This window comes from Peromyscus californicus, unplaced genomic scaffold (assembly GCF_007827085.1).
Source record: "Peromyscus californicus insignis strain IS unplaced genomic scaffold, ASM782708v3 Scaffold_17__1_contigs__length_78620276, whole genome shotgun sequence".
Classification (NCBI taxonomy): Eukaryota; Metazoa; Chordata; class Mammalia; order Rodentia; family Cricetidae; genus Peromyscus; species Peromyscus californicus.
Window position 1 is genome coordinate 34,024,754 of NW_026294469.1, and position 25,191 is coordinate 34,049,944.

Consider the following 25,191-nt stretch of genomic DNA (forward strand, 5'->3'; position numbering starts at 1 on the left):
ACAGACTTCGCTGAGTTACTCAATGGCAGGATGGCCCTCCAGGGGAGTGAGAAAGATGAAGCCACAGAATTGGCCTTAGTCCTATTAGGTGGGGCCACCTATAAAGACTTCAATTAATAGTCTTAACACATGGGAACCCTTTGTTGAGATTTTAGCAGAAGACAAACGGAGCCTTGCTGTTTACATAGCTCACTCAGCTTCGTTGTGGGGAGGGAACATGGATGTGTGCGTGGCCTGCCACCTAATCTTCAGTTGCTCAGAGTCTCCCAGAACAATGGCCAGGCAAGTTTGGAGGCACTTAGGGTCACACAAATACGTTACTACTTTTAGCATCAGTAGTGCTATCATTCTAGAGTCTGGCCTGACAGGGCCTCGGAAGTGTTTAGATGGAAGAAACAAATGGAGAGATCCACAAGCATTTCTCTGGACCCATGCAGGCCCCTGGAGCCCTTCCCAAGACAACTTCGAACTTTGCCAGACCCAGTTCCAAATGCAGATGGGAGTCCTCTAGTTGTAAACCCTAAAATGCTGATTTGAAGCAAGCATAAATTTATGGTGCAAATATTTACTTCGTGATATACATGGGACCTATAAAAATACGAACTTCCACTTTTTATTATGCAGACACTGTTCATTGTGTAAACGCTCATTTATTGGGCATGTGATATACGCTGCAGAGAAAGTAAGAAATTCAAGTACACAGAAGAGATGAAACTAACAACTAGCAATCATCTCAATTTCTCCCTCCCCTGGGGGGTGGGTATTTCCTTGTTGAGCACCCTACTAGGTAGGGCTCCTATGCCCAATGTAGTATGTGCTGATTAAAACTAAGCCTTTTAAATTTTTCTTTTCTTTTTTGGTTATAAACATCATAGACACCAGTTTTAGTTAATTTGAATATACAGAAAACATAACGAAGAAAATAAATGGAAGTCATAATACTACCTCCATCCCTGTCTGAGAATGGAAAGGCAGCTGGCAATCCATTCAAGCCTGCAGCTGTCACTCTGAACGTTAGAAATACTCATTTCCGCCGGGCGGTGGTGGCGCACGCCTTTAATCCCAGCACTTGGGAGGTAGAGCCAGGCAGATCTCTGTGAGTTCCAGGCCAGCCTGGGCTACCAAGTGAGTTCCAGGAAAGGCACAAAGCTACACAGAGAAACCCTGTCTTGAAAAAAAAAAAAAAAAAAAACTCATTTCCTTCATTTCAGCCCACCTCCTCACTTCCTTAGAACAGGAGAATCAGAGGAGGACTCCTGACTTTGTGTGGTGCTGAGGACTGCAGCTGAGACTGTGTGTATGCTGGAGCTCACTAACCCTGAGCCACACCCCAGGCTCCTGCACACTGCTTTCAGATCTCACAATGAGGTAAATAAATTCGAGGAGCAAGAAAAGAGAGATGCTTTGTGATTACACTGGGAGAGACTTTTGAGTGCTTCTTCTGTTAAAAATCCTTACCGACACCTGCCCTTGGGGTATCAATGGAAGAGATAGAGAGATAGAGGGAGTTCGAGTAATTCATACAACAAGAATGCACAAGTCGAATTCACAAATTCAAAACAAGATCTGGTTGGAGAAGTGAATGAAATTCTGCTTGTTTGGGCCACCTAAGTTTCTGTTCCTACCAACCTAGACCTGACTTGGAAATAATGATGCTTCTCGTGGCTGCCAGCCACTCTTAATGTCATATGGCTCCCAGACATTTCTAAGATTGCAGAATCTGTGAGTGGTACTGGCCCAGGAAACAGCAACAGTAATCATAAATCTTACAGATAATCTTGAACATCTAAATCGAACAACTGAAAAATCATTTGCTTAATGGAAAATATTACAGTGCATGATGGTATTCCAATCCAGGTTCAATCTATTTGACAGTAGATCTTTAAGAACATAAGCCCAAATTTTGCCTATAAAAGGACTTGCTCTACAGTCGAATTTCATGGGAATTTTGAAGCATTACTTCACAACCAACATTGGTAGGATTTTACTCTTCCAAGACTGCACTTAACTTTGTGGATTCTTTGGAAACTAATTTTGGCCAACAAAGTCTAACAAAGACTTTTATTCTAACAAATACTTTAATGCACCTGAGTTCTGGAAAAGCTGCAGGCAAGGAGCTGGGTTCATCGTATTAAAAGGTGACTTGAGCTGGGCATAGTGGCCCACACCTTTTAATTCCAGCACCTAGGAGGCAGAGGCAGGCAGATCACTTGGAGGCCTGTCAGGCTTACATACTGAGTTCCAGGTCAGTCAGGGCTGCAGAGTAAGATCCCTTCTCAAAAACAAAACAAACAAAAACAAAAGTAACCTGAAATGCCCACGGGCTGGGAAGTGGTGTGAAGAGGCAAAAGCAAATACAGGAAACTTTCATTTACACTTTTGGTTATACATTATTTGCTTTATCGAGATTGATGCCATAAGTATGAAAACATGTAAATGAATGTGATATAATTGAATTTATCACATCTAACACCATGAATCAAGGCAGAGAAATATGATACACATAGAAAACCCCAGAAAGAACCAGGATAATACAGTTAAAGGTTATTTCTGGTAATGGAGTACAAGAAAAGTTAAAATAGGCCATAGAAATGACTTTGTACTGTAAGTGTGTTATTTTTTGGATACTTTTTCAATTTAGGCCACTATAACAAAATACCTAGTTTTCCATGCCTTTAGAATGGGGTTTTTCTTTATCTCCACTATACCCAGGATTCCTCGATTTGGCCTTTACATTTTGTCTCATGAAAGTCTTGAAACACAGCTCAGACTTCCTACTAATTTACTTCTGTCCTCATTGGCACGTTTGAATTCCTCTACTGTCTTCAACTTCAGATATTCTGTACCCCCACCCCCCGAGTTAGTCTATCGAGAGGCTTTCTGCAAAGTCTTATGAGTGAGTAGTACCTTTTCTCTCCCACAGGAAGAGCAAATGACACAGTAAATGACATCTAGCAGAAAGCTAGAAAAAGACAGGTCTGAAGAGGGGCTAGTCATGCATTAATTAAATGAAATGATTCAATATCCTACATGTACTGAACACATAACAAATGTGACCAGTTATTCACGGGATTATAATAGAGACACATGTTTTTCTGTCTGAATCTGTTTCTTAGAAATACTTTTTTTTTCCATAGCACAAAACTATACCTAAAAAATAAGGGGATAAGGCTGGAGATAGGTCTTTACCTCTCTGTCCCTAAAAAAAAAGATCTATTGAGAAGGTAAGGTGAGGCCAAACTTTCCCATCAGAGAGCCCTTTTCGCTCTATTTTTAAAGCTACTTAAGACAGCCTCTAACATTGCTGGCAATTAGACTGAGGTCTCTGGGTTCCAAATACATCTTTGATAGATGTCTCTAAGTGCATTGAAGTTGCAGGTACATTTCTTTCAGCATTTAATGCTAAGCCTTCCTATCATCTATGGATAAATAATTACACATCTTTACCAGGAGGCCCCAGCATAAAGATAACAAGGGATTCAATTATGCTGCAGCAATAATGTCTTATATAAAATCAGAAAAAATGAAAAAATTCGTTAGTGGTGTGTGTGTGTGTGTGTGTGTGTGTGTGTGTGTGTGTGTGTGTGTGTGTATGCATGCATGTTTATATGTATGTATATGAGCAGTGAACCTAGGCTATCCTTAGAAAAGCTGGGACATAATTTGTGTTCCTACAAAAGAATATACAGTGTATGTGAGACACAGCACTGGTCCTGGAGAGGGGTCAGGAGAAGGGGTTATTTCTTCCATAGTATTGCTGGAGCATCCTCTGTGATATAAATGAATGGCTACAAGATCAAGCCACGGGGTCTAATGAATTTGGGTTCACATCTTTGTTGATCACATCCCATGTAATCTCTCTAACCCTCAAGTTCCTCATCTATACATGAGTCATATATATATATATATATATATATATATATATATATATATATATAGTCATGGCCTAAGGTTGTGAGAATTGAGTGAAATAGTTTGTATTGCTCTCAGAATATCTTGCACATTATGTAATATAGAACAAATGCCCAAGAGCTATTAACAGCATGGTAAGAAATGCAGAAGGCATACCCATCCCTGTATCACAGAACACAGGCTGCTACAAGGGTCCAGGTGTTCATCCTCCCTCCAGGCTCTGGTTAGATGAGGCCAAAGAAGAGTTTCTCCTAGCTATTACTACATATAAAAATACAGTAAACAAACCCATACACACACACACACACACACACACACACACACACACACACACGAATATTTAAAAATCTGTATATTTAAAAATCAAATTCCTTTAAGTTCATTCTGTGTATAACTTTCACAAACCCAGGAGCCCACACAATCAAGGTTCAGAGGGCTAGTCCTTTCAAAGAAACAGTTCAACGATAAAACGTAAGAAAAAACAAAAGAGTCCTTGTTTAGGTCCCTGTGTCCAGCACAGGCTGACTCACGGATCATCTGCTGCTGTCCTCCTCACCATTCCCCGCTTTCCTCTTGAAACCTCTTAGTCTGCTCCTTTGTCCCGGGACTTCTCTCTCTCTGCAAACACGTGGGCTAGGGGTTAACTGTCCCTAGCCACACCTTCCCTCTGTGTCCTTTCCTTTAGGGTAGATCAGCTTACCTCTGCCCCAGTAAGCTGGGCTCCCTGCTGACTTACCACAGGACACGGAGTGGTGAAATAGTGAGCAGAATTGTGATTCTCCTGTGTGATCGTGGAGAAGACACAGTTCTGCAGACTCTTGGCAGTTCACACAAACACTAGAAGACTTTGCATTCTTTCCTCCATTCTTAATCCACAAATATATTCTCAAATACAAAGATGCAAAGCTAACAAACATTACTATCCTATGTTAAGAATGCATGCATCCCCTCCCCCCCACCCCCGCCGCCTTCTCTCTCTCTCTCTCTCTCCATATATATATATATATATATATAATTTTTCTGAGACAGGGTTTCTCTGTGTAACAGTCCTGGCTGTCCTAGAACTCACTTTATAGACCAGGCTAGCCTTGAACTCCACAGAGATTCACCTGCTTCTGCCTCTCAAGTGCTGGTTTCGCCTCTATATTTTTTTAAAAAGAAAAATATGTCATTAAGAGTTAATAATGGCCAGTGTGTTGATACATGACTTTAATTGCAGCACTCTGGAGGCAAAGGTGGGCACAACTCTGTGAGCTGGAAGCCCGGCCTGGTCTCCATATCAAGTTCCAGGCTAGCTAGGATTACACAGTGAGACCTGAACTTTAAAAAAAAAGAAAGAAAAGAAAGAAAGAAAAAAAGAAAGGAAGGAAGGAAGGAAGAAAGGAAGGAAGGAAGGAAGAAAGGAAGAAAGAAAGAAAGAAAGAAAGAAAGAAAGAAAGAAAGAAAGCGAGCTAATACTATTCCCATGATTGAAGACCCACTGAGATAAGCTATTGAAAGGAGGATGGAGAAGATACCACCACAGCAAGGACAGACAGCATGCTGCCAAGCTGGAGTCGAGACGCAAGTGTCATTTTTTTTAAATGTGTAGGAAAGTCCTTTTCCTCTGACCTACACCAAATGAGTGACAGAGAAATGCCAAGAGATCAGGGAACTATGAGGTGTCTAGACATAGGACCACTGCCCTCTAGTATGTACTCAAAACACTGAGTATCCTTTTGTCAGAGATGGTAATTCCAAAGACAGGAAAAATGATGCTCTGTTGACCTGCCCAGCAGAATGACTTAAAAGCTAATGTGAACATCACTAGAAGGACAACTAGTGACTGTCCAACACCTCACTAGCTGTTGGTGCTAATACTCCTGTAAGGTCTTCAAAATGGACTTTAAAAAACCTCAACACTTATTTATTTATTTATTCATTTATTTGTTTGTTTGTTTGTTTGTTTGTTTGTTTGTTGTCAGTGCGTGCTCCATGGTGTGTGTCGGGAGGACAACTTGTGGGAGTTGGTTCTCTCCAACCGTATGGGTTCAGAGATCAAACTCAGGTGGTCGGGCTTGGTGGCAAGTACCCTTACTCTCCGAGCTTCTCTTTTTTTTTCCCCACACACTAACTAATTTGCAAAAGGGAAAGAATACTGTATGTCATAACTCATGTGTGCCAGGATAACGGCTGTCACAAAACCTGCCCTAGTCTAGGTTCTCTTACTGCCTGAGCAAACTTCAGTGAAGGTTTAGATCTAGGCCCCCATAGTTCTGCTACTGAAATGGCAGGCTTAGATAGAGTCCCCCCCTCCCCCATGTCCCCATTCTGAACCAGGTGGACAATGATGTGTGGTAGTCGTACTGTCAGTTCTGAATGAGTGGGTTTATTGAGTACATGGCAGGTCAAAGTCAAAGCATAAATAACAAGTGGCAGATAGAAGCAGCAGAGTGCTTGGGCACATTGGGTGCTCAAAATCCCCAGCAGAAATCAACTAGGGACATCCCACTGAGGCAGTCAACTGAAGAGCTTGATAGAGGAGTCTTGGGCAAGGTCCCCTTGGGTGAAGCATCCAAGTAAGAGAACAAATGGCAACAGAGAGAGAGAGATGACATCATCAAATCAGGCGCTCACAACATCCAGCAGAAGCCAACTGGGAAAGCTGAGGCAGTCAGCTGGAGTGTCTCATTGAGCTTTCTCTCCACAGCTGAGCTTCCCATGGCTGGTCTTCTGCTTCTTTCCCCCGGTAGACATGTATCATGAAAAAGTAGCAGTGACCTCTGTGGGAAATGGCTTACTTTCTAACCATCATCAAGGACACAATGCCTTACTCTTGGGCTGTTTGGATATTTTCTTCCCTCCCTCTCATAGGGTCAGAGGGTGCAGCCTGTCCCCAGACAAGGGGTCTCAGAGGACACTTTGAGACAAATATGCTTGGGTCTGAGGTCAGGAGAGAGGCAGGTCAGAGCCTGTTTCTTCTAAGTGAGAGAAAACTACACGCACCAATTTACCAATAAAATGTACATTGCAGATTCTCTCATCTATTAGCTACGATTATTGTCTTCTTTCATGACTGGTATTTCTAAATGAATTATACATGTAAAACGATTGAGTGTAGTTTTAAATGGCAACCCCTAGCCCATAAAAAAAGTTGACTGGTAGGCATTATGAAAACCTTACAGCTTACTTCAGTAACTTTCTGATTTCTGTCTTCAAATGCTGCTCCATCTTTATCCACTCAAAGATTTTTCAAGATTTGTTTTCTAATAAGATAGGAAAACAGCAAGAGCAGCCATAATTGTTTATTGCACACTTTCTTTCACAAAGAATTAAATTAAGCACTTTCTGTGCATTGTTCAGTTTAATGCTTGTCATGATTAGAGAAAATATTATCACTCTTACATTATCGGAACACGGGGTTCTTCCAAAAGAAGTGAAATTCATTTTCCACAGTCTGCTACAAGTGTAAATGTGTGTCAGAGACGCTCACATCCTGGTGACTCATGGCAGAACTTTTTCAATTAATGAGGAAATGTGAAAAGCAAAAATAGCTGAGATTTCCATGAAATTAAATTTAGTTTTTCATTCCATTACTTATACAGATAAAAGGTTAATAGTAAACACTACCTACCTGTGATGCTAACAAGTACCTTCCCTTGATGAAATGATACTGATGTTGGGGAAGTTTGGAGATTGGCCTTTGAGTTGTGGCCACAGAGAGAGTTGGCAAGTTTCAGTCTTTTGAAATGTCTGTGGTGGTTTGAAATGGCCCCCAAAGGGAGTGGCACTATTAGGAAGTGCGGCCTTGTTAGAGTAGGTGTGGCCTTGTTGGAGGAGCGTGTCACTGTGGAGGTGGGCTTTGAGATCTCATATATGCTCAAGCCACACCTGGTGAGACAGATGATTTCCTGTTGCCTGTGAGTCAAGATGTGAGAACTCTCAGCTCCTTCTCTAGCACCATGTCTGCCTGCATGCTGCCTTGCCTCCTGCCATGATGATAATGGACTCTGAACTCAAAGCCAGTCCCAGTTAAATGTTTTTCTTTATAAGAGATGCCGTGGTCATGGTGTCTCTTCACAGTAATAGAAACCCTAACTAAGACAATGTCACTGGCCTACAAGATCATATTTTATGAGATTAAGTGTGGACTGAGAAAAGAATACATTTGAAGGCTGGTAAGAAAGCTCAGGCTCTTACCAAGCCTAACAGTCTGAGTTTGATCCCTGAGCCCACATGGTAAAAGGAGATAACCAACTCCCAAGATATCTCAGAGCCGATGTTCCTCAGAAGCAGGAAATGGCCACACCGGTGGGTGCTGTGAGAGTTGGGTGGGGGCCCTTTGGGCATTGGTTGCCAGTCCAGGACAGTCATGTTTTCTTTACAGCCTGACTCAGGGACCAGAAAGAAAGAAGGGGGTTTCCCTGACACCCGGTCACCTACTCACTCCTTCATTTGTTACAAAGAAGAAACAAGTTGAGTCATGGCAAAGGGGATAAAGCCAAAGCAAGTCCAATTGGCTAACCAGGAACAGAGAACCTGTCCAGGAAAACCAGTCACCACAGCCACTGGGGCCTGGACTGTAGATTTCTGCAAATAACACAGCAGCAATCCTTTGAGAATATCTTCGTGTTCATAAATGCACCCTAAAAGGCCTTTGTAAATCCCCTCGGAAAAAGAAACAACAACAACAAAAAAAGTAAAAAGGGAAAAAGAAAACTTTTTACAAAATTTGATGTTCTTTCCCTAAAGTATTACAATGTCCACAGGATGTTAGAGCATAAAATGTCAAATTTATGCTTGCAATGTAATTTTTTTTTAAACCTAAGAGCAGTTTTACTGGCGTTTGAGAGGAAAAACAACAGGACAGGAAGCTGTAATAAATCGAAGGCACTGCCAGGAAGAGGGAGCTGGGTAAGAGGAAGAGAGAAAGCCTGTCTCTTTGAACCAGACACGAAGGACGCGGCCAGGGTCAGCACTGGAGATCTGGGGCTGGGGAGGGTAAGAGAGTAAGAATTTGAGTGGGAAGTTTTTGCCAGTGTATGAAAAGATCGAGATGTTAACAGGGGATACACAGAGCATTTTAGAGATTAAGTGTACTCGTGAAGGTTTTACTAACTCAATCAGTATGAAGAATTGAATGTACCATAGTAAATCACCTCTGTACATTCTCAAATGGTCATATAAGAATCCAAATAAATCTTTCATTTCTCATGCGGGTTCTTTTGGAAGGTGGCAATGGCTATTATACTTGAACTTAATAAAAAAGTTAAAAATGATAGATTGCAGAGTTGGTTACAAAATGGTTACTAGATTATTAGGGCTTAAAATTCCTGCAGGCCAAACTCTTGGACATCCCGATCAAATCCAAGTCATTAATATTGTATCAAAATAATACAAATGAACATGCAAACTCACAGTCTGTATCCTCGTAAACAGTGAACGCTAAGCCAACCAAGCTATCACGAGATGACTCTTCAGAGCTCTAATGTGACTTAGGAAGGGCACCCACTGCTCACCATTATTTTTATTTTATTTCATATATTTTTTAGCTCTTGATTTTAAAACATCTAGATGCAGGTTCAAATAAAAGATAAAATAGTGAAGATAATGGTACACACAGACACAGACACACACAAACACACACACACACACCCCTCAGTATCTCACAACTGAAGTGGAGAACAGGGAAAACAAATCAGAAAGCACACAGAGTTCATCAAATGGTTGAAGCAAAACTAAGAGCCTCATCTCAAGAACAGGAATGGTGTCTCTCATGCTTACATATGCAGATTGGAAGTGTTCTCCAAAGTGACAGAAGTCTGAATGGCATACTAAGAGAAGCTCAGCTAACAATCGACTTATGAATACTTAGGAACATGTGACAGACAGCACAGGTCTCATTTGTTTATTTTTAAATATAAGATTTTTACTACTTGAGATTTTAATATGTGCCTACAATGCATTTTGACCATACCTCCACCCCAATCTACTCCCCACGTTCCTACTCCCTCTCAACTTTGCATCCTCTTTATTTTTTAATAACTCTCCAAATCCAATTTGTTTTGCTTATATGCTCCTAGACGTTGGGCCATCCACTAGAGCATGGTTGATCTACCAGGAACCATAGCTCTAAAGAAAACTGACATAGACATAGTTCTAATTCAATGTCCCATTACCAGGTATATTATCAGTATAAAAAAGAAGGCTCCATAGAGTTTCTGACTGTTGGAATCATAGAACAACAAAACTCACCAAATCTCTTGTCTGTTTAATACAGTGCTGGAGCCCAAACTCAGGACCTTATGTATGCTATGAAAGTACTTTGTTAACTTTCATTTATTTATTTTATTTTTTAATAATTAATGTATTTTTATTTTGTGTGAATGGATGTTTGGCCTGCATGTATGTTTGTGTGAAGGCATCAGGTCCCCTGGAACTGGAGTTAAAGACAGTTTTGAGCCACCCTATAGGTACTGGGAATTGAACACAGGTCCTCTGGATAAGCCAGTCAATGCTCTTAACTGCTGAGCTATCTCTCCAGACCCTATTTATTTTATTTTTAAGTGTGTGTGTGTGTGTGTGTGTGTGTGTGTGTGTGTGTGTGTGTGTCTCCTCTGAAGCAGGAAAAGACTTTGAGATCCCCTTGAGCTAGAATTATAGGCAAATGTGAGCTGTTCAATAATAGTGTTGGGAACTGAACTTGGGTCCTCTGCAAGTGCAGTATGCTCTCTTAAGAGCTGAGCTCTCTCTTCAGCCACTGTTGGCTTTTAAATTTATATAATTTCACTTGCACAACTCATGAATACCTTGTTTTCTTCTTTAAAAACATGTAAATGCCTTTTGGTTAAAAAAAAAAGTACAAAGATTAAGTGTTAAAATAGGAAACTTGTGCTGATGAGATGTCTGTAAAAGTGCCTTCTGCCAAGCCTGAGGACCAAGGTTCAATCCCTGGGACTCACATGGTGGAAGGAGAGAATTAACTCAAAAGTTATCCAAGGCTGTGTGTGCCTTGGCGTGTGCGTGTTCACACATGCATGCATACCAAGCTACAAAATAAACAAATATCGGAAAACATTAAAAGGAAGTAGACAAAACTGAAGCCTAATTGTGCAAGGCAGAGGAAGACAGGCTTGAACAGCCCAGTAAGACTTAGCTTTCTTAACCTGCGAAGAAAAGAGGCCAGCTGAGCTTTTCTGAGCTGGGAGCCGTCATTTGAAATGGTGGGGAAACACAAAGTGATATACTTCTTCATCGATAGCTGCTGTGTCAGATAAATGACAGCTCAAAGCCAAATGTCTTTGTCATTATGGAGGCAAATCCTACAAAAAGAAAAATCCATCTCAATCACCTAGACAGGAGAAAGTCTTTGAAATTTCTAGGTTGTTCCTTGGTCATTTTCTCAGAACAAAACAAATCTCTATTTTTTTTTATTCTTTGTTTCATTTTGTATTGTCTCAATTCCCTAAAAATCTGAAGGGTTGGTTGCAAGCTGTGCTGAAGAATTTCTTGTTTGCTGCTGAACAGTGCCCAGAAGAGGGTGCTGTGGCCACAATGCAGGGATACATCTCTAGAGCAAAGGTTTCTAGATGTTAACCCTAAATTTGGCAACTCCTTAATCACCAGACCATCTTAAAATAACAGAAGGAGAAGTGAAAATTCCCCTGTGTTAAAAACAATTCAAGGACATAAAAAAATTTGTGAAGACCATTTAAGTGAGGAAAGATGAGAAAAATCTTGGCTGTTTCTTCCTATCAAATTGTTTCATTTAAATACTTTATGCAGTGTGCATGGTTTCTTTTAAAGTGCAATTTTAGCTCACATCAATTAGTTGTTTTATTAACGAAAATGCCAAAGCTAAGGCCATTTCAAACAATTATATGGCTCAAAGAATGTACCTAGAATTTATATTTGTTCAAGAATTTATCAGTGGTATATCTATAAATAAAAGTATCTATATTTTATGCATCAAAGTGATCAAGCATGTCATTATTTAGAAGCTCTAACATTACTCTCTGCACTAGTAATACAGATATTCGGAGAATTTTTTTCAGAGAACAGGCATTTTTCTTCTTGCATTCTCTCTTTACCAAACTGTTTCATGTGGCTTTGCTTTACAAAGAGAGCTCAGGTTTTGCTGGCAGTTTCATCATTGTTCATGGTGACTCGGAACCAAGTCAGTTCATCTAAGCTGAAACAAGCTTCCTGGAGCTTTCTTTCCTCTATGGTTCTGCAAGGTCAGACATGAGGGATATCACATGTGAAATCTGCAAGTTAGGTGTGAAGAAGTCATCCTTGACACCTTCTGAAAGCTGGTGTGGGACACTGTCTTAGTCTGTTTTGTACTGTTATCACAGAATATCCAAGGCTTGGTAACTTATAATGAACAGACACTTGAGAACTCACAGCTTTCAAGGCTGGAAAATCCAAAACCAAAGTGCCAGCATTTGACAATGGGTGTTTTGTTTGCAAGGGGTGGGCACACTCTTGTTTTATCATCATCACCACCATCATCATCATCATCACCATCACCATTATTACTTTGCCTTTTTTGCTCTTGTTGAAACAGGCTCTCACTATGTAGCCTAGGCTGGCCTGGAAATCATAGAGATCCACCTGCCCCTGCTTCCTGTGTGCTGAGATTAAAGGTGTATACCTCCATGCTTGACATTCTTTCCTTTTCTTTATAATAGCATCAACTCTACTCCCAATGGAGCCCAGTTAACCTCTTAAAGCTCCTCACTCTTAATATGGTTATCATGGGGATTAAATTCAGCATGAGTTTTGGAGAAAACATTCACACTAAAGCAGGTGCCAAGCACAGTGGCAATTTATATGGACTGTTGCTAGTCTGCCACTTAACAATCTGGTGTATCAGGCTTACACTACAGAGCTACCAGATTTCCTCCTTTAGCTTCTCTGGGTCCTTGGCCAGCTTCATGAGCTCCTGGATAAAGACTTCCAGCTTCTCCCTCAGGACACCAACAGCACCCAGGTTGGTCGTAGCAAGAGAGTGAAGGAGGTTGCAGACTGGCCTTGCCCTTTTGTGCTGATCTGAAAGATCCAGAATAGCTTAAAGCTGAACACTATGTTGCAGAGTCAATAGACTGCACCAACAGCTCTGACATTTGTGTGAAGAAGTATATCCCTTATGACTAATCGCTTGTGCCCTAAACCACATGTGCCATCCTGTCTCTTCATACAAGTGTCTGTTTATAGCATTATCTTGTCGTTCTGTACTTGGCCCCTGCTTTAGTTTGAATATCTCCTTTAAAATTCATGCTGAAACTTAATTGCCATTGCAACAATATTAAGAGGTTGGTGGTGATGGGGGTGGCAGGGGCTTAGAAAGTAAAATGCTTGTGTAGGAAGCTTCCAGAAGCTTCCCAATGGGTTGCGGGGGAGACCTATGCCAGTTATGGGTTTCTTTCTCTTGCTTCCAATCTTCTCTTCTTTCTCCTGTATTGTATGGAGGGACTCTGTAAGCATTGCTTCTATCAATAGACAACGCTGAAGGAAGGCAGAAATCTCCAATCTGGCTTTGCTCTCGTCTGCAGAGACAAACAGTGCAGGACATCCAGCTTGCTCACTCTTGGGAAGATTTAGTGTTTTGCCATTTCAGAAGGCTAGAGAATGCCACTAGCATTCTGGAGTCACCTTCTTATTGATGTTCAGCAAGTCTTGCAGATGCTCCTGTGGATGGTATCCAGCCAGTTGGACCAGCACTCTAGAAGGCTGGTGTCTATTTGTCATCCCTGGCATGAAGAACCACCAGGAACTTCTCTATTGCCCACAGGGTACCATCACCCCTTCAGAGGTAGAATCAGCCCTGGGCAATGCTAAAATCTTCTTCCAAATGTGTTTCTTGGCTGGGCACTCTGTCTCTGTCTGAGATGTGGGGCTGCTCTTTCCCTGTGTTATTTGTGAACTTACTGTAGTTTTCTTTACCCATTAGTGGCAATGCCGTGCTACTCACTAATATTGCTTCTATTAACTTTCCCCTGTGTGAATTGCTGTGTGCTTCCCATCTCCTAGCTGGATGCTGACCACTGTCTTTTGCTTCTAGCTGTTTTGTTTTTAAACATAACCTAATTTTATTAGCTCAGGATTTTGTTTCAGAAGCAACATAAATTACTTTTATTATGATTTTATAAATAAAGGGGTTGCCTGAGTGTGGCATTTCAAGAGGCTCTTTGCTTTCTTTGGCCATACATGAGGTCTGTTTCTCAAGCTGGGATCATGGATCCCTGCGAGCAGATTCAAAAGCAATGGTGGCTGTGTAACGAGCCATCCTAAACACAGTGGTTGGCACAATGACTGCTCTTTCTCATGGGACAAGAAGACTCCAAAGGTATATCAGAAATGGTGTGGACATAGGAAGGGGTGGAGAATCAGGAGCCCCAACCCCTAACCCAGGGCTTAAGCACATAATTAAGTTCAAGCCATAGTTGAAAATTTCTGTTTTCCATACTGTAAGACAATATGGACATCATAAGATGTCAGTGCCTGTATTTGTATTTATGGTCAGTCATGTTGTCACAAAGGATGGCCGTAAGTGAGCACGTTCAGTTTTATTTATTTATTTATTTGGTCACATGTGTAGTTGCTAATCATTTGTGGAGTCCAATCCTTTTTAGCTTATTCATTGCATTCCAGTAACTAGATGCCATCACTTATCACTGCTCCTTTTCAAAGGCTTTCAGAGCCATAGGCACACAGAAAAGTCTCCAAGCTGAAGGGCACTAACCACTGCTATCTGAGCTGGGTGCCTGGTGTTGTGTAACAATTTCCTGAGACAAAAAGATCCACTTTGAAGGGAAGCTCATCAAAACAAAATTTTCTAAAGGAGATGAAAGATTCTATCCATCCGGGAAGCTGGTTCATTTCAGGAAATAAGCAATGCAAAAGCTTCAGGAAGTCCCCGAAACTGACCAGATTCTCTAGATTCCTCTCTTCCCAAGCATGTATAAACTGTAAGGACTGCTGAAAGATACTCTCAGAGCTGCCTGGGGGATGCAGAAATCAGCAGAATGACCCAGAAGAGACTCAGGCCACCTGGGCTGCCTGAAAGAGACAGTCTCCAATCTGTGAATTGTATTTAGGCTGGATAATGTTCTCTAGGTTTCCAGCTTTTGTGAGCTGCCACTCACACTGGGGTGGGATCTTGGTGATGCAACTGTCTTTGAATCACTTATGCTCTTATGAGTAACTATTCACTTATATTCTTGTAAGTAACCCAAATTAAACCCAATGGTTGGCCTTTGGTGGTATCCAATCTTCGATCTGTTATCAACATGAACTATTGGTTCACATGTCTCTAGGAATGTAAGAATGGCATCACATGAACCTTGTTTTGTTTTAAATCAAGCCAGCATCTGCTGAGGCCATCTCAAGCATCATCCACCCAGTGCTGGGACAACCAACAGGAAGGGAATATGTATGGCGACATATGAGAACTCTATGCCTTGATTCCTTTGATGACCCAACTCAGAGGACCCAGCCAGATAAAACCTGAGGATTGCACCTGCTTCTGCCAAAGAGATAGAACAATAGGACTCCACTCAGAAGGTTCCTGGAAAGCAAGGACCACAGATTCACTTAGAGGTAGGAACCTGTCAGGACCTTTCCACATCTGGGTGTAGTGGGTAGCCATTCCAGCTTTGATTTGGAAGTTCCAACCCCCATTGAGGCTTCGGTAACTGTCACCCCTACAAGGGGGGGGGCCAAGAGAGAGGACCCTGAAGACCCGAGATCCAGATGGGCCGGCTTTCTTGGTTTCTGGACCCAGGACGCTGAAGGTAGATCGAGCAGAGTTCTCCAGAGAACACTGCCGGACTACGCTACATCTTTCCCAGACCCTGCAACCTATCCCTTCACCTGTAAGTTACCCCACAAAATAAACCTCACTTTTAACTACATGGAGTGGCCTTAATAGTTTCACCAATATCTGGGAACATCTGGGGGCTGTGAACCTTGACCTCTCCAGAGTGGATGCCACCAAACATTGATCAATGTGTAATGCTGATTTTTACTCTCATCTATATCGCTACAGCATTGACTATCTTAAAAACAGCATCATGAGCTGGTGATCATAGTTCAACCACCAGAGTGCTTGCTTAACCTGCATGGGGTGCTGGATTCAGTTTTGAGCAAGGCATAAACCAGGCATGGTGGTACATGCCAACAATCTTAGAATTCAGGTGGTGGAGGCAGGGTGATCAGAGTACAGGGTAATCCTTGAGCTACAAAGATCATTGGTGAGCTGCAAACCTCAGCTGATGTAGTATAGGGAAGGCAAGGTCTGCTGGAGAGGGTTTGTAACAGGCATGGCTAAATCCAGACCATGCCAGACATATTTACTGGTAGTTTCCTGGTCTACTGAACACACAGGAAGCAGGTACAATAGTTATGGCTCTACTCAACCTGTACAAGGTTGTCCTTGAAGGGCAGTCAAGCAAGGAATAGTATAATAACCAGAGATGATTTGATAGGCCTTAGGAGATGTAATCATACCCAGGAAGGGACTGCATGGATAGGTGCTCTTAATGTTTTACAATTTAAAAGCATTTAAAATTATATAGCAGTTTTAGACTTACGGAAAAGTTACAGAGATTCGGGATAGAGAGTTCTATGACCAATTTCTCTCATTTATTAACATGTTGTGTTATTATATGATCATCATCACAGTTCATGAAGCAACAGTGTTTATCAGCTACAGCCCATATTTCCCCAGGTCTCCTTAGACTTTTCTTACCCAGCATCCCACCAAAGGAATGGTGCTACATTTAGGTTTTACCTTTTTAGGATGGTTGTAGGCAGACGGTGTCTCTCCCCAGACTTTCCTTGGTTTTAATAACCTTTGATAACTACTGGTCAAGAATTTTATAGAATGTCATTGGGATTTGTGTGGTTTTTTTTTTTTTACATTTTAATTATTGCTAGAGATTTATGATTGTTACCTTCTTCAAACATCTCCCTCCAAAACACATGAATAGAAAATATGTCATAACATGTGTTTATAAACCTGTAGTCTTTATTGAACAAACTGTGAATCATATGTTTTGGTTGTAGACATGCCATTCTCCCACTCAAACTTGGATTTCCAGAATCCAGGTAGGGGGAGTGAAAAAGGAGGGGAAGGGAAGGTGGAAGGGAGGGAGGGAGGGAGGGAGGAACTCCCACAGAGCTCAGATAACAATCTCAGTTTGAAAACTGCAAGTCACTGAAAATGAGCCAGTCATCAGTCATGCACCCTCATGCCCCAACTCTGACTAAAGGAAGCCAACAGTTCTTTACCCCAGACAGTCACTATCATGGTTTGTGTGAACAGAAAGGGAGAGCTTAAGGGACTGGGAATGTAGGCCAGGGGTAGCACTTGCCCTTGTGTGAAGCTGTGATTCAATCCTGGGCACCAAATAACAAAAAAAAAAAAATAAGTTAAACTAAACACAGCATAAATTAACGCTAAGTTTTCCCATGGTTTCCAATGGAAATAATCTTGAAATTATAATCGAGAACAATAATTAGACTTTCAATGAAACCTTTTTCTCTTTGCTTTTCAAAGGAGTAAAGTCCAAATCTAGGAACAGAAAGAAGTATATTCTATTGCTTTGCAATGTCTGGTACCACAGGAGAGTTCTTGTTATAGAAGAGCTATCATGGACTTTAGCAAATCAGACTGTACAGGTTATAGAGTTAATCAAAACACCTCTTAGAATCCTGCTCCATTGTTAGCAGTGAGAATGAAGTTCCTAAGCCCTTAAGTGCTAGAGACTTTGGAGTGCTCAACAGTACTAGCAGAAAGGAAATGGTAAAACATTTAGTGCAACAAGAAAAGGCAATACTCAATATTCCCCCATTGGAGTTCAAAATTAAAATATTGGTATTGGAATACAGACAGGCCAGAAGATGTGTTCTGTGAACAAGAGAGGTACTCACGGTGCTGGCCAGCTCCAGATAGCTTCCGCCTGTGGAGGTGCCAAAATGCGGGGACTGTGTGAGAAGCTTGTGGCGGACAGCCTGCTGAGGCAAAGAGCTTCCGCCACACTCCAGTAGCTTCTGGAAGGGCAGCTGGCTCTGCAAGTCGGGGCTCTGGAGGTCCCTGGCACCGGAATCATATTCCCAGCTCTCCCTGGCTGCTGACAAAGCACCTAGTCCGAGAGATGCAGGGAAAATAAAAAGACATTTCTTTCATTAGCCTGTGGGTGGTCAGTACGCAATGGTTGGAAACCTCTGAGTCTTCCCAGTGCCAGGGTCTCAAAACACATGTGACTCCCAGGCTGCCTGCTAAGCACTTTTCCTTTCAAACTGACATGCAGGAAGTCTGAAGATAAAAGCAATTTCAAGTAAAGAATTTGGAAATAACTGTCTAACGAATATGCACACCGTCCCTGACAGGAAAGCTTAGGAAGAGAGAGAGAGAGAGAGAGAGAGAGAGAGAGAGAGAGAGAGAGAGAGAGAGAGAGAGAGGAAAAAAAAAAAAAAAGCAAGCACAGGAGAGCCAAGTAAGAAAAGAAATCCAGATCGAAGCCACATCTGTTGGTGATTTGCACTTGGTTATTATGTTGACCTTAGTGCTGGCTGGTGATCCCGAGAAAGAAGGAAGCCAGAGAGAAGACAGAAGTTCTAGACTTAACCATGACTTCCTCATGCTCCCGTCATCTCACCTGAAGGGAGCTGGGCTGTGTTCATGCGAGATACAGCCACGCAGCTGAGTTCAGGGCAATAGACTGTGAACAAACTGACAAGCCTCACTTCCCAGTCTTCTCCTAAGCCCCTTGGTGTGTGATTCCCCATGCCCTTTGCCTTTTGGTAGGGTTCAGGTGGGATCGGCACTTGGGAAGCCACATAGTTCAGATGGTAGAGCCATAAGATGAGAGATGCCTAGATCTCCAAATCATCTTCTATGGGGAATGGTCTGCTCAACCTAAATGCCCTGTGTTTTTACCTAATACGAGTAAGAATGTAGCTCCTATTGCAGTGGTTCTCAACCTTCCTAATGCTGTGACCCTCTAATGCAGTTCCTCATGTGACGGGACCCCTGACCATAAAATTATTTTCGTTGCTACTTCATAATAGTAATTTTGCTACTGTTATGAATCATAATGTAAATATCTGTGTTTTCTGATGGTCTTAGTTGACCCTTATGAAAAGATTGTTTGACTCCAAATGGGTTGTAACCCACAGGTTGAGAACTGCTGTTCTCTTTGGTTTACTTTATCCTTTGGTGTATTGGTTAGAGCGTGTTAGTATTACCCCATTACAACAGATTAGAATCTAATGGTACTTGTTCAGTTGAAGCCTCCAGCTTGCCCCTGCACAGTCCAGAAAGCCCTATTCCTCTCTCTCTTCAAACCCTGCCCACTCAAAGAGTCTCCAAAGAAAGGAGAGGTGCCAAAAGGCCCAGTTCTCCATTCTTGGTGACTATTGCAACTTCCTCCACTAATGCCACCAGCTGCCCAAGTCCCCACCTAAGCACTCAGCTTTTGACCATACTTGGGCACAAACCCAGCTTGTGATGGATACATCATCACCTCTTGCCTACACTCTATAAAACTTTCCTGCCCCAGCCTGGGTGTGTGACTTCTCTGACCTCGATCTCTGGAACCAGAGAACCCACCCGGGAGTTGCTTTGCTAAACATACTTGTTGTTATACTTTTTCAATTTGGCTTGATCTGACTTACTGAGTCAGTGGAGAAACTTATTATTGGGGGGGGGGCAGAAAATCTATTAGTACTAATGATTGTAATACTAGTGAAAAAGTGTAACAAAAAGTTGACCTAGAGGAGGAGCTAAAGCTCAAGGAATCCATTTTTGCCGTTGCTAGGAAAATTAGATTTGGAGAAAAACCTGCTTCAGAACAGAAGTCTTTTTTTGGTACATGTGGTAAGTAGAACCTGGGTCACATGCTTCTATCTTAGCTGGAAAGGAGGCTGGGGAAATTTAGAGGGAGGTGGGACTTTGTTAGGGGAGACATTTTTAAACAGAGAAGGAGGAGTGTTCAAAAGGTTGAATGGCAGACATGTGACAGAGGTTGTGGCTTCCCAAGCCAGATGAAGGACAGTAGAGTGTTGTTGCCCATACCCCGGACATCTCTCAGAGAGCACAACAGGAGTGGGGCCACTATCTACCCAAGTCAGGCTTGGGTCTACTCAACTCCATAGAGACAAAGGCCGTGTCATGATCAAGTCAGTCAAGCTTCTCTCTCCCCTGTCTCCCCCCATACCCCGCCCTCACACAAATAGCTTCTCAGAAATCATGTGACCAGAAGTCTGCTAATCTGACTGATATGCTCGGAACCCCCCACCCCCACTTGACCTCTTTCCTCCCCTACCCCCTGACTATAAGCTCCCCCCACCATTTCAATAAACGAGCTGTCCTCTGAAACAGTCTTCCAGGTCATTCATTCCTGCAGTGTTCACAAGACCCTGCTCCCCAGCTCCTCTCCCCATCCTGGGACTGCCAGTGTGCAAGGCCAGTTGGGGTCAGGGGACCCACAAGAAGTTGGCACAGGCACAGATTCAGTAGGAAGCATGACAGAGTGTAGCTCCTGACTGTGGAGTATTGCAACCTTTAATGTATGACTTTCAACCATAATACAAAAAAAGGATTCAGGTTGATACGCTTGTATTGTGAAATGAGAATATAAACAGACTGTTCTGCAATTTGAATAAAATAATGTGTAGCAAATTGTGTACAGGGGTCTCAGACTGAATAGACACTCTTCCCTTTGTGGATTATTGGTGAAGTTAATCAATGTGATTTAGAAAACTATCTTCATATGATTTACCACTATTATGCTCTGCTTATCTTAAGTCAGCTTGACCCAAAAGTTTCATGCAGTACTTACTGTGAGACTAGATACACCAGCCACTCTGAATCAAAGCACACAATACTGTCACTGTGTTGGTTCAGAGCCTGAGCAAACTTGCCTTTCATTTAGATGATGGTGGTCCTGGGATTGAACCTAGAGCCTCACAAGTACTTGGCAAGCAATCCAGCACTGAGCTACATCTCCAGCCCTCAATGTCTATTTTAATACACAGCTTATCACTTATTATTTTTAAAGATCTCATTTTGTTATTTATATGTGTATATTTGCATGTATACATGCCTGCAGGTGCTGGCAGAGGCCAGGAGAAGCAGCATATCCTCTGGGCCTGGAATTACGGGCAGTTGTGAGCCCTGGGATAGGAGTGCAGGGAACCAAATTCCAGTTCTCTGCAAGAGTAACAAATGGTCTTAACCACTGAGCTTGCTTTGCTTCAGTACAGACTTCAAAGTGTCTGTCCTTCTGTCCTTTCCTGTTCCTCTCAGTGGTTTGTTAGTTTCCTGATTACCTCAGGGTTTTTTGCCCCAGCCCCAGCATTATGTAGCAGGAAGATTGAACGAGAGTGAGTGAGATCAGAGGTGAAAAGTGGATCTTTTCATCGGGACTGAATCTCAGGCGGCCTTCACACATGCAAAGATACACATAGAGCTGGGCTTTCCTCTTACATCCACATTATCCCCAGCACTGCACACAAGCCTGTGATAAATCAGACCTTTAATAAACATTCAATGAACAGATTGCTGAATTGTGCATGGTTGTAGTGCCCCAGGGTTTCATTCTTTAATAAGGAAAAGCAAATATGTATTACTTAAAAATATTAAAATAAATTATACACACATTCTTTTTTCTTTATGACAACTGTGAGAAACTCACTTTAAAATAAAATATAATAGTACTAGAATGAGCTAGTCAAAGGAAGCATTAACTATTTTATTTCTTCATTTTTTTGAGACAGGGTTTCTCTGTGTAGCCCTGGCTGTCCTGAAATCACTCTGTAGACCATGCTGGCCATGAACTCAGAGATCCACCTGCCTCTGCTTCCTGAGTGCTGGGATTAAAGGCTTGTGCCACCACAGTCAGGCGAGGAAACATTAGTTATTTCATGCTGATAGGTCCTAGCCAAGTTGGTAGCAGGTCTGTCTAACTGCTTAGCCATGCTTCATATTCACCACCAGATCAAAAGGCCTTAATCATTGTTCCATAATCCCTTCTGCTGAAGTGATGTTGAGTAACTCAGACCTCCTGCTAAGGAGCAAGTCAGTCATAATGCATCCATACAACACAAAAAAGGAAGTTCACTTAAAATATAGTAGACCACTCTCATTATGTTCTTTTCAGCTGTCTTCACATTAGACTTTCTTGGAGAGGAACCACCATTTTCAAAACACAACCTAGTCATAGAGTTGGGATGATTCCACTGAAAAACTTCGAAAGAATAGGTGTGGTAACCACCCCTTAGGCCTTTGCATGCATGGTAGTTCCTGATGATTTGAAACCCTTGCCAGTCTCCATTCAGCTCCTTTCTAACTTCTGCTGGTTCCTGTGTGTGTGGTGGCTAGAAAGAAAATGGCTCCCAAAGGGAGTGTCACTATTAGGAGGTGCGGCTTTGTTGGAGTAAGTGTGTCACTGTGAAGGCAGGCTTTGAGATCTCATATATGATTTCAGGGAGACAGACCACTTCCTGTTACCTGTGAGTCAAGCTGTAAGAACTCTCAGCTCCTTCTCCAGTACCATGTCTGCCTGCATGCTGCCTTGCTTCCCACTGTGACTACAATGGACTAAACCTCTAAACTGTAAGTGAGTCCAATGAAATGTTTTCCTTTATAAGAGTTGCCGTGGTCATGGTGTCTCTGCCCAGCAATTGAAACCCTAACTAAGACAGTGTGCATCAAGAAAGAAAAGACTGAAGACACTCTTCCCACCTCCTTATGGTCTTTCTCCCTTCCTCCCATCCTTTCTGCTTGCCTGACTCTAACAGATATAAGAGATGCTAAAACACTAATTCAACTCAAAACAAAAGTCTTCATTTTAAAGAACTTGACTTCTGGTGAAAGGCTGGAATGGGTTTTAAGGCATGTCTAGGGCATTGGGAGGACTCCCTTCTTCCTCCACAGCAGCATTAAGGAAGGAGGTTTATTAGTTCACCCTTTCCCATCTCGTTGTTATTCATCCTATGGCACCAAGTGAAGACAGAATCATTTATCCTCTCTAGAATTTGTATTTGTGTATTGACACAAATGTTCTTTCCCCACAGCAGTCACATTGACCCTCATAAGAAGAAATTTGGTAAATGTACTATTAGGTTATAATTCTCCAAGTTCTTAATATTTACCAGAACTGTAAGTTAAAGAAATATTAAGTGTGATTTTAGACTGGGTTACATCCAATTGAGTTGGTGGCCTAAGCAGTCCTATGGAAATATCCAAACAAACCAGGCTGTTGCCAAGACAATAGACTGCTCTCTCCAAATTGACAGTAAGGCCCCATTTCTACAGGCAACACCCACAGAACTCATTGAACATGGAGAGGTCAAGCTGGTGACTATATAGAACCTTCATTCCTATGCTCTAGTGTCTTTGGCACAGGAAGGTACTCTGCAGACTACCAAAAGAGAATTGTAAACACCAACCCAGCTACAAACTTTCTGATCTACAATGCTGTCTGCCTGCAAAATATGCTAGGGCAATGGTGGTACAAAGCTTGTGGAAGTCATCAAAAATGTCTGATTTGACTGAAGGCCCATTCCACAAGATGGAACCCATACTTGACACTACTTGGGTGACCAAGAACCAGAGACTAGATAGCCCAAGGAAAACCAAACACTACTTGTTCCCCTCCCCCTCCCCCCCAAAAAAAGTAGTGATAAAATGACTCCTAATGATATTCTGCTATACTTATAGATCAGTCATCATCAAAGAAATTTCCTCCAGCAGTAGATGGGAACAAATACAGAGACCCACAGCCAGACATTCTCTCTCTCTCTCTCTCTCTCTCTCTCTCTCTCTCTCTCTCTCTCTCTCACACACACACACACACACACACACACACACACACACACACACACACACAGGGGAGACGTCTTGGAACACACAGCTCTAAATGGGATATCTCCATCAAATCTCTACCCTTGGAACTTCAAGGAAGGGGAGGCAGAAAGAGTAAGAGCCAGAGGGATGGAGGACACTAGGAAACAGGCCCCTAAATCAACTAAGCAAAGCTCATGTGAACTTGCAGAGACTGAAACAAGTCCAGGTACTGCACAGGTCGGCACCAGGTCCTCTGCATATGTACTATAGTATTTTTATGGAAGAACGAATGGGTTTCTGATTCTTGTGCTTTTTCTTGGAATCCTTTCCTCCTGTTGGTTTGCCTTGCCCAAATTTGATGTGATAGTTTTGTTTTATCTTTTTATATTTTATTTTGTTATGTTTTATTGTTATCTCTAAGAAGCCTTTTTCTTTTCTAATGAGAGACAAAGGGAATGGATCTGGATGGGAAGGGAGGTAGAGAGGAACTGGAAGAAGTAGAGAGAGGGGAAACTGTAACCAAAATATATTGTATGAGAAAAGATTCTATTTGCAATGAAAGGGGGGGAGTGTTATTTAATACGATGCGGATTGTGTTTAACATTTGTACGTCAGGTCAACAATCTTACTCAGGAAGAAATGATACGTGGACAAACATTCTTGCATAAAATGACTCACAACCCATCAGCCAGATGTAGTTAAATGGACCCACTTACCCTGATGAGATCCATGTCATTCAGCCTTACTACGTACCCGGAAGGCAAGAACCAAGACTATTTAGTGAACATAAGTATGAAGTGTCAACATTTAATATTGGCTAGAGTTTTTTTGTATTTTCTCAAGTGCGATAGCACCTTAAGATTCTGATTCTTCTTTTCTTTTTTCTTCTTTTGTGTATTGGGATCAAATCCCGGACCTTGCACTTGCTAAACAAGTGCTCTCTCACTGAACTACACACCAAGTGCCCCTTCTGTTTCTTTTCCTTAATAACATTTTATTACACCAAGACTAATGATAAATCTTATACTATTACTAGTCAACATCCACAATTAGTTGATAGACTTTATACTTGGTTTGTTAAAACAGAAATGGGGCAACAGTCTTTTGTTCATTTGTAGAAAAATATTTAGAAAAAAAAAGCAGCATATATTTTCTCCAGATACAATATTTTATTGAGAAATATATGTGTGTGTGAATATTTCTACATATATACTCAGTTTTTACATTCTTGGCTAAAGAAAGAAATAATATGCATATTAGTGATCTTTGCATTATTATAACCAAGTATCTGTGGTGGCTAACTGATGAACTTAGTTTTAGAGGTTTAAGGGAATGGTACCTACATCAGCTCAGCTCTGGTGAAGGCACTTCTTAGCTGTATCGCATTGTGGTGAGGTCTGTGTATGCAAACCAAAAGATGCCATCGTAACTGCAACTCCACG

General features: G+C 41.8%; 1 protein-coding gene across 1 annotated transcript in view; it reads right to left on the reverse strand.

The window, feature by feature from the left end:
* Mcc (MCC regulator of WNT signaling pathway) overlaps positions 1-25,191 on the reverse strand; it is a 373,270-nt gene that overhangs the window by 270,862 nt on the left and 77,217 nt on the right. The window contains exon 3 of the mRNA XM_052742119.1: positions 17,830-18,041. Coding sequence (XP_052598079.1) covers positions 17,830-18,041 — 212 coding nt within the window. The remainder of the gene's footprint in view (positions 1-17,829; positions 18,042-25,191) is intronic.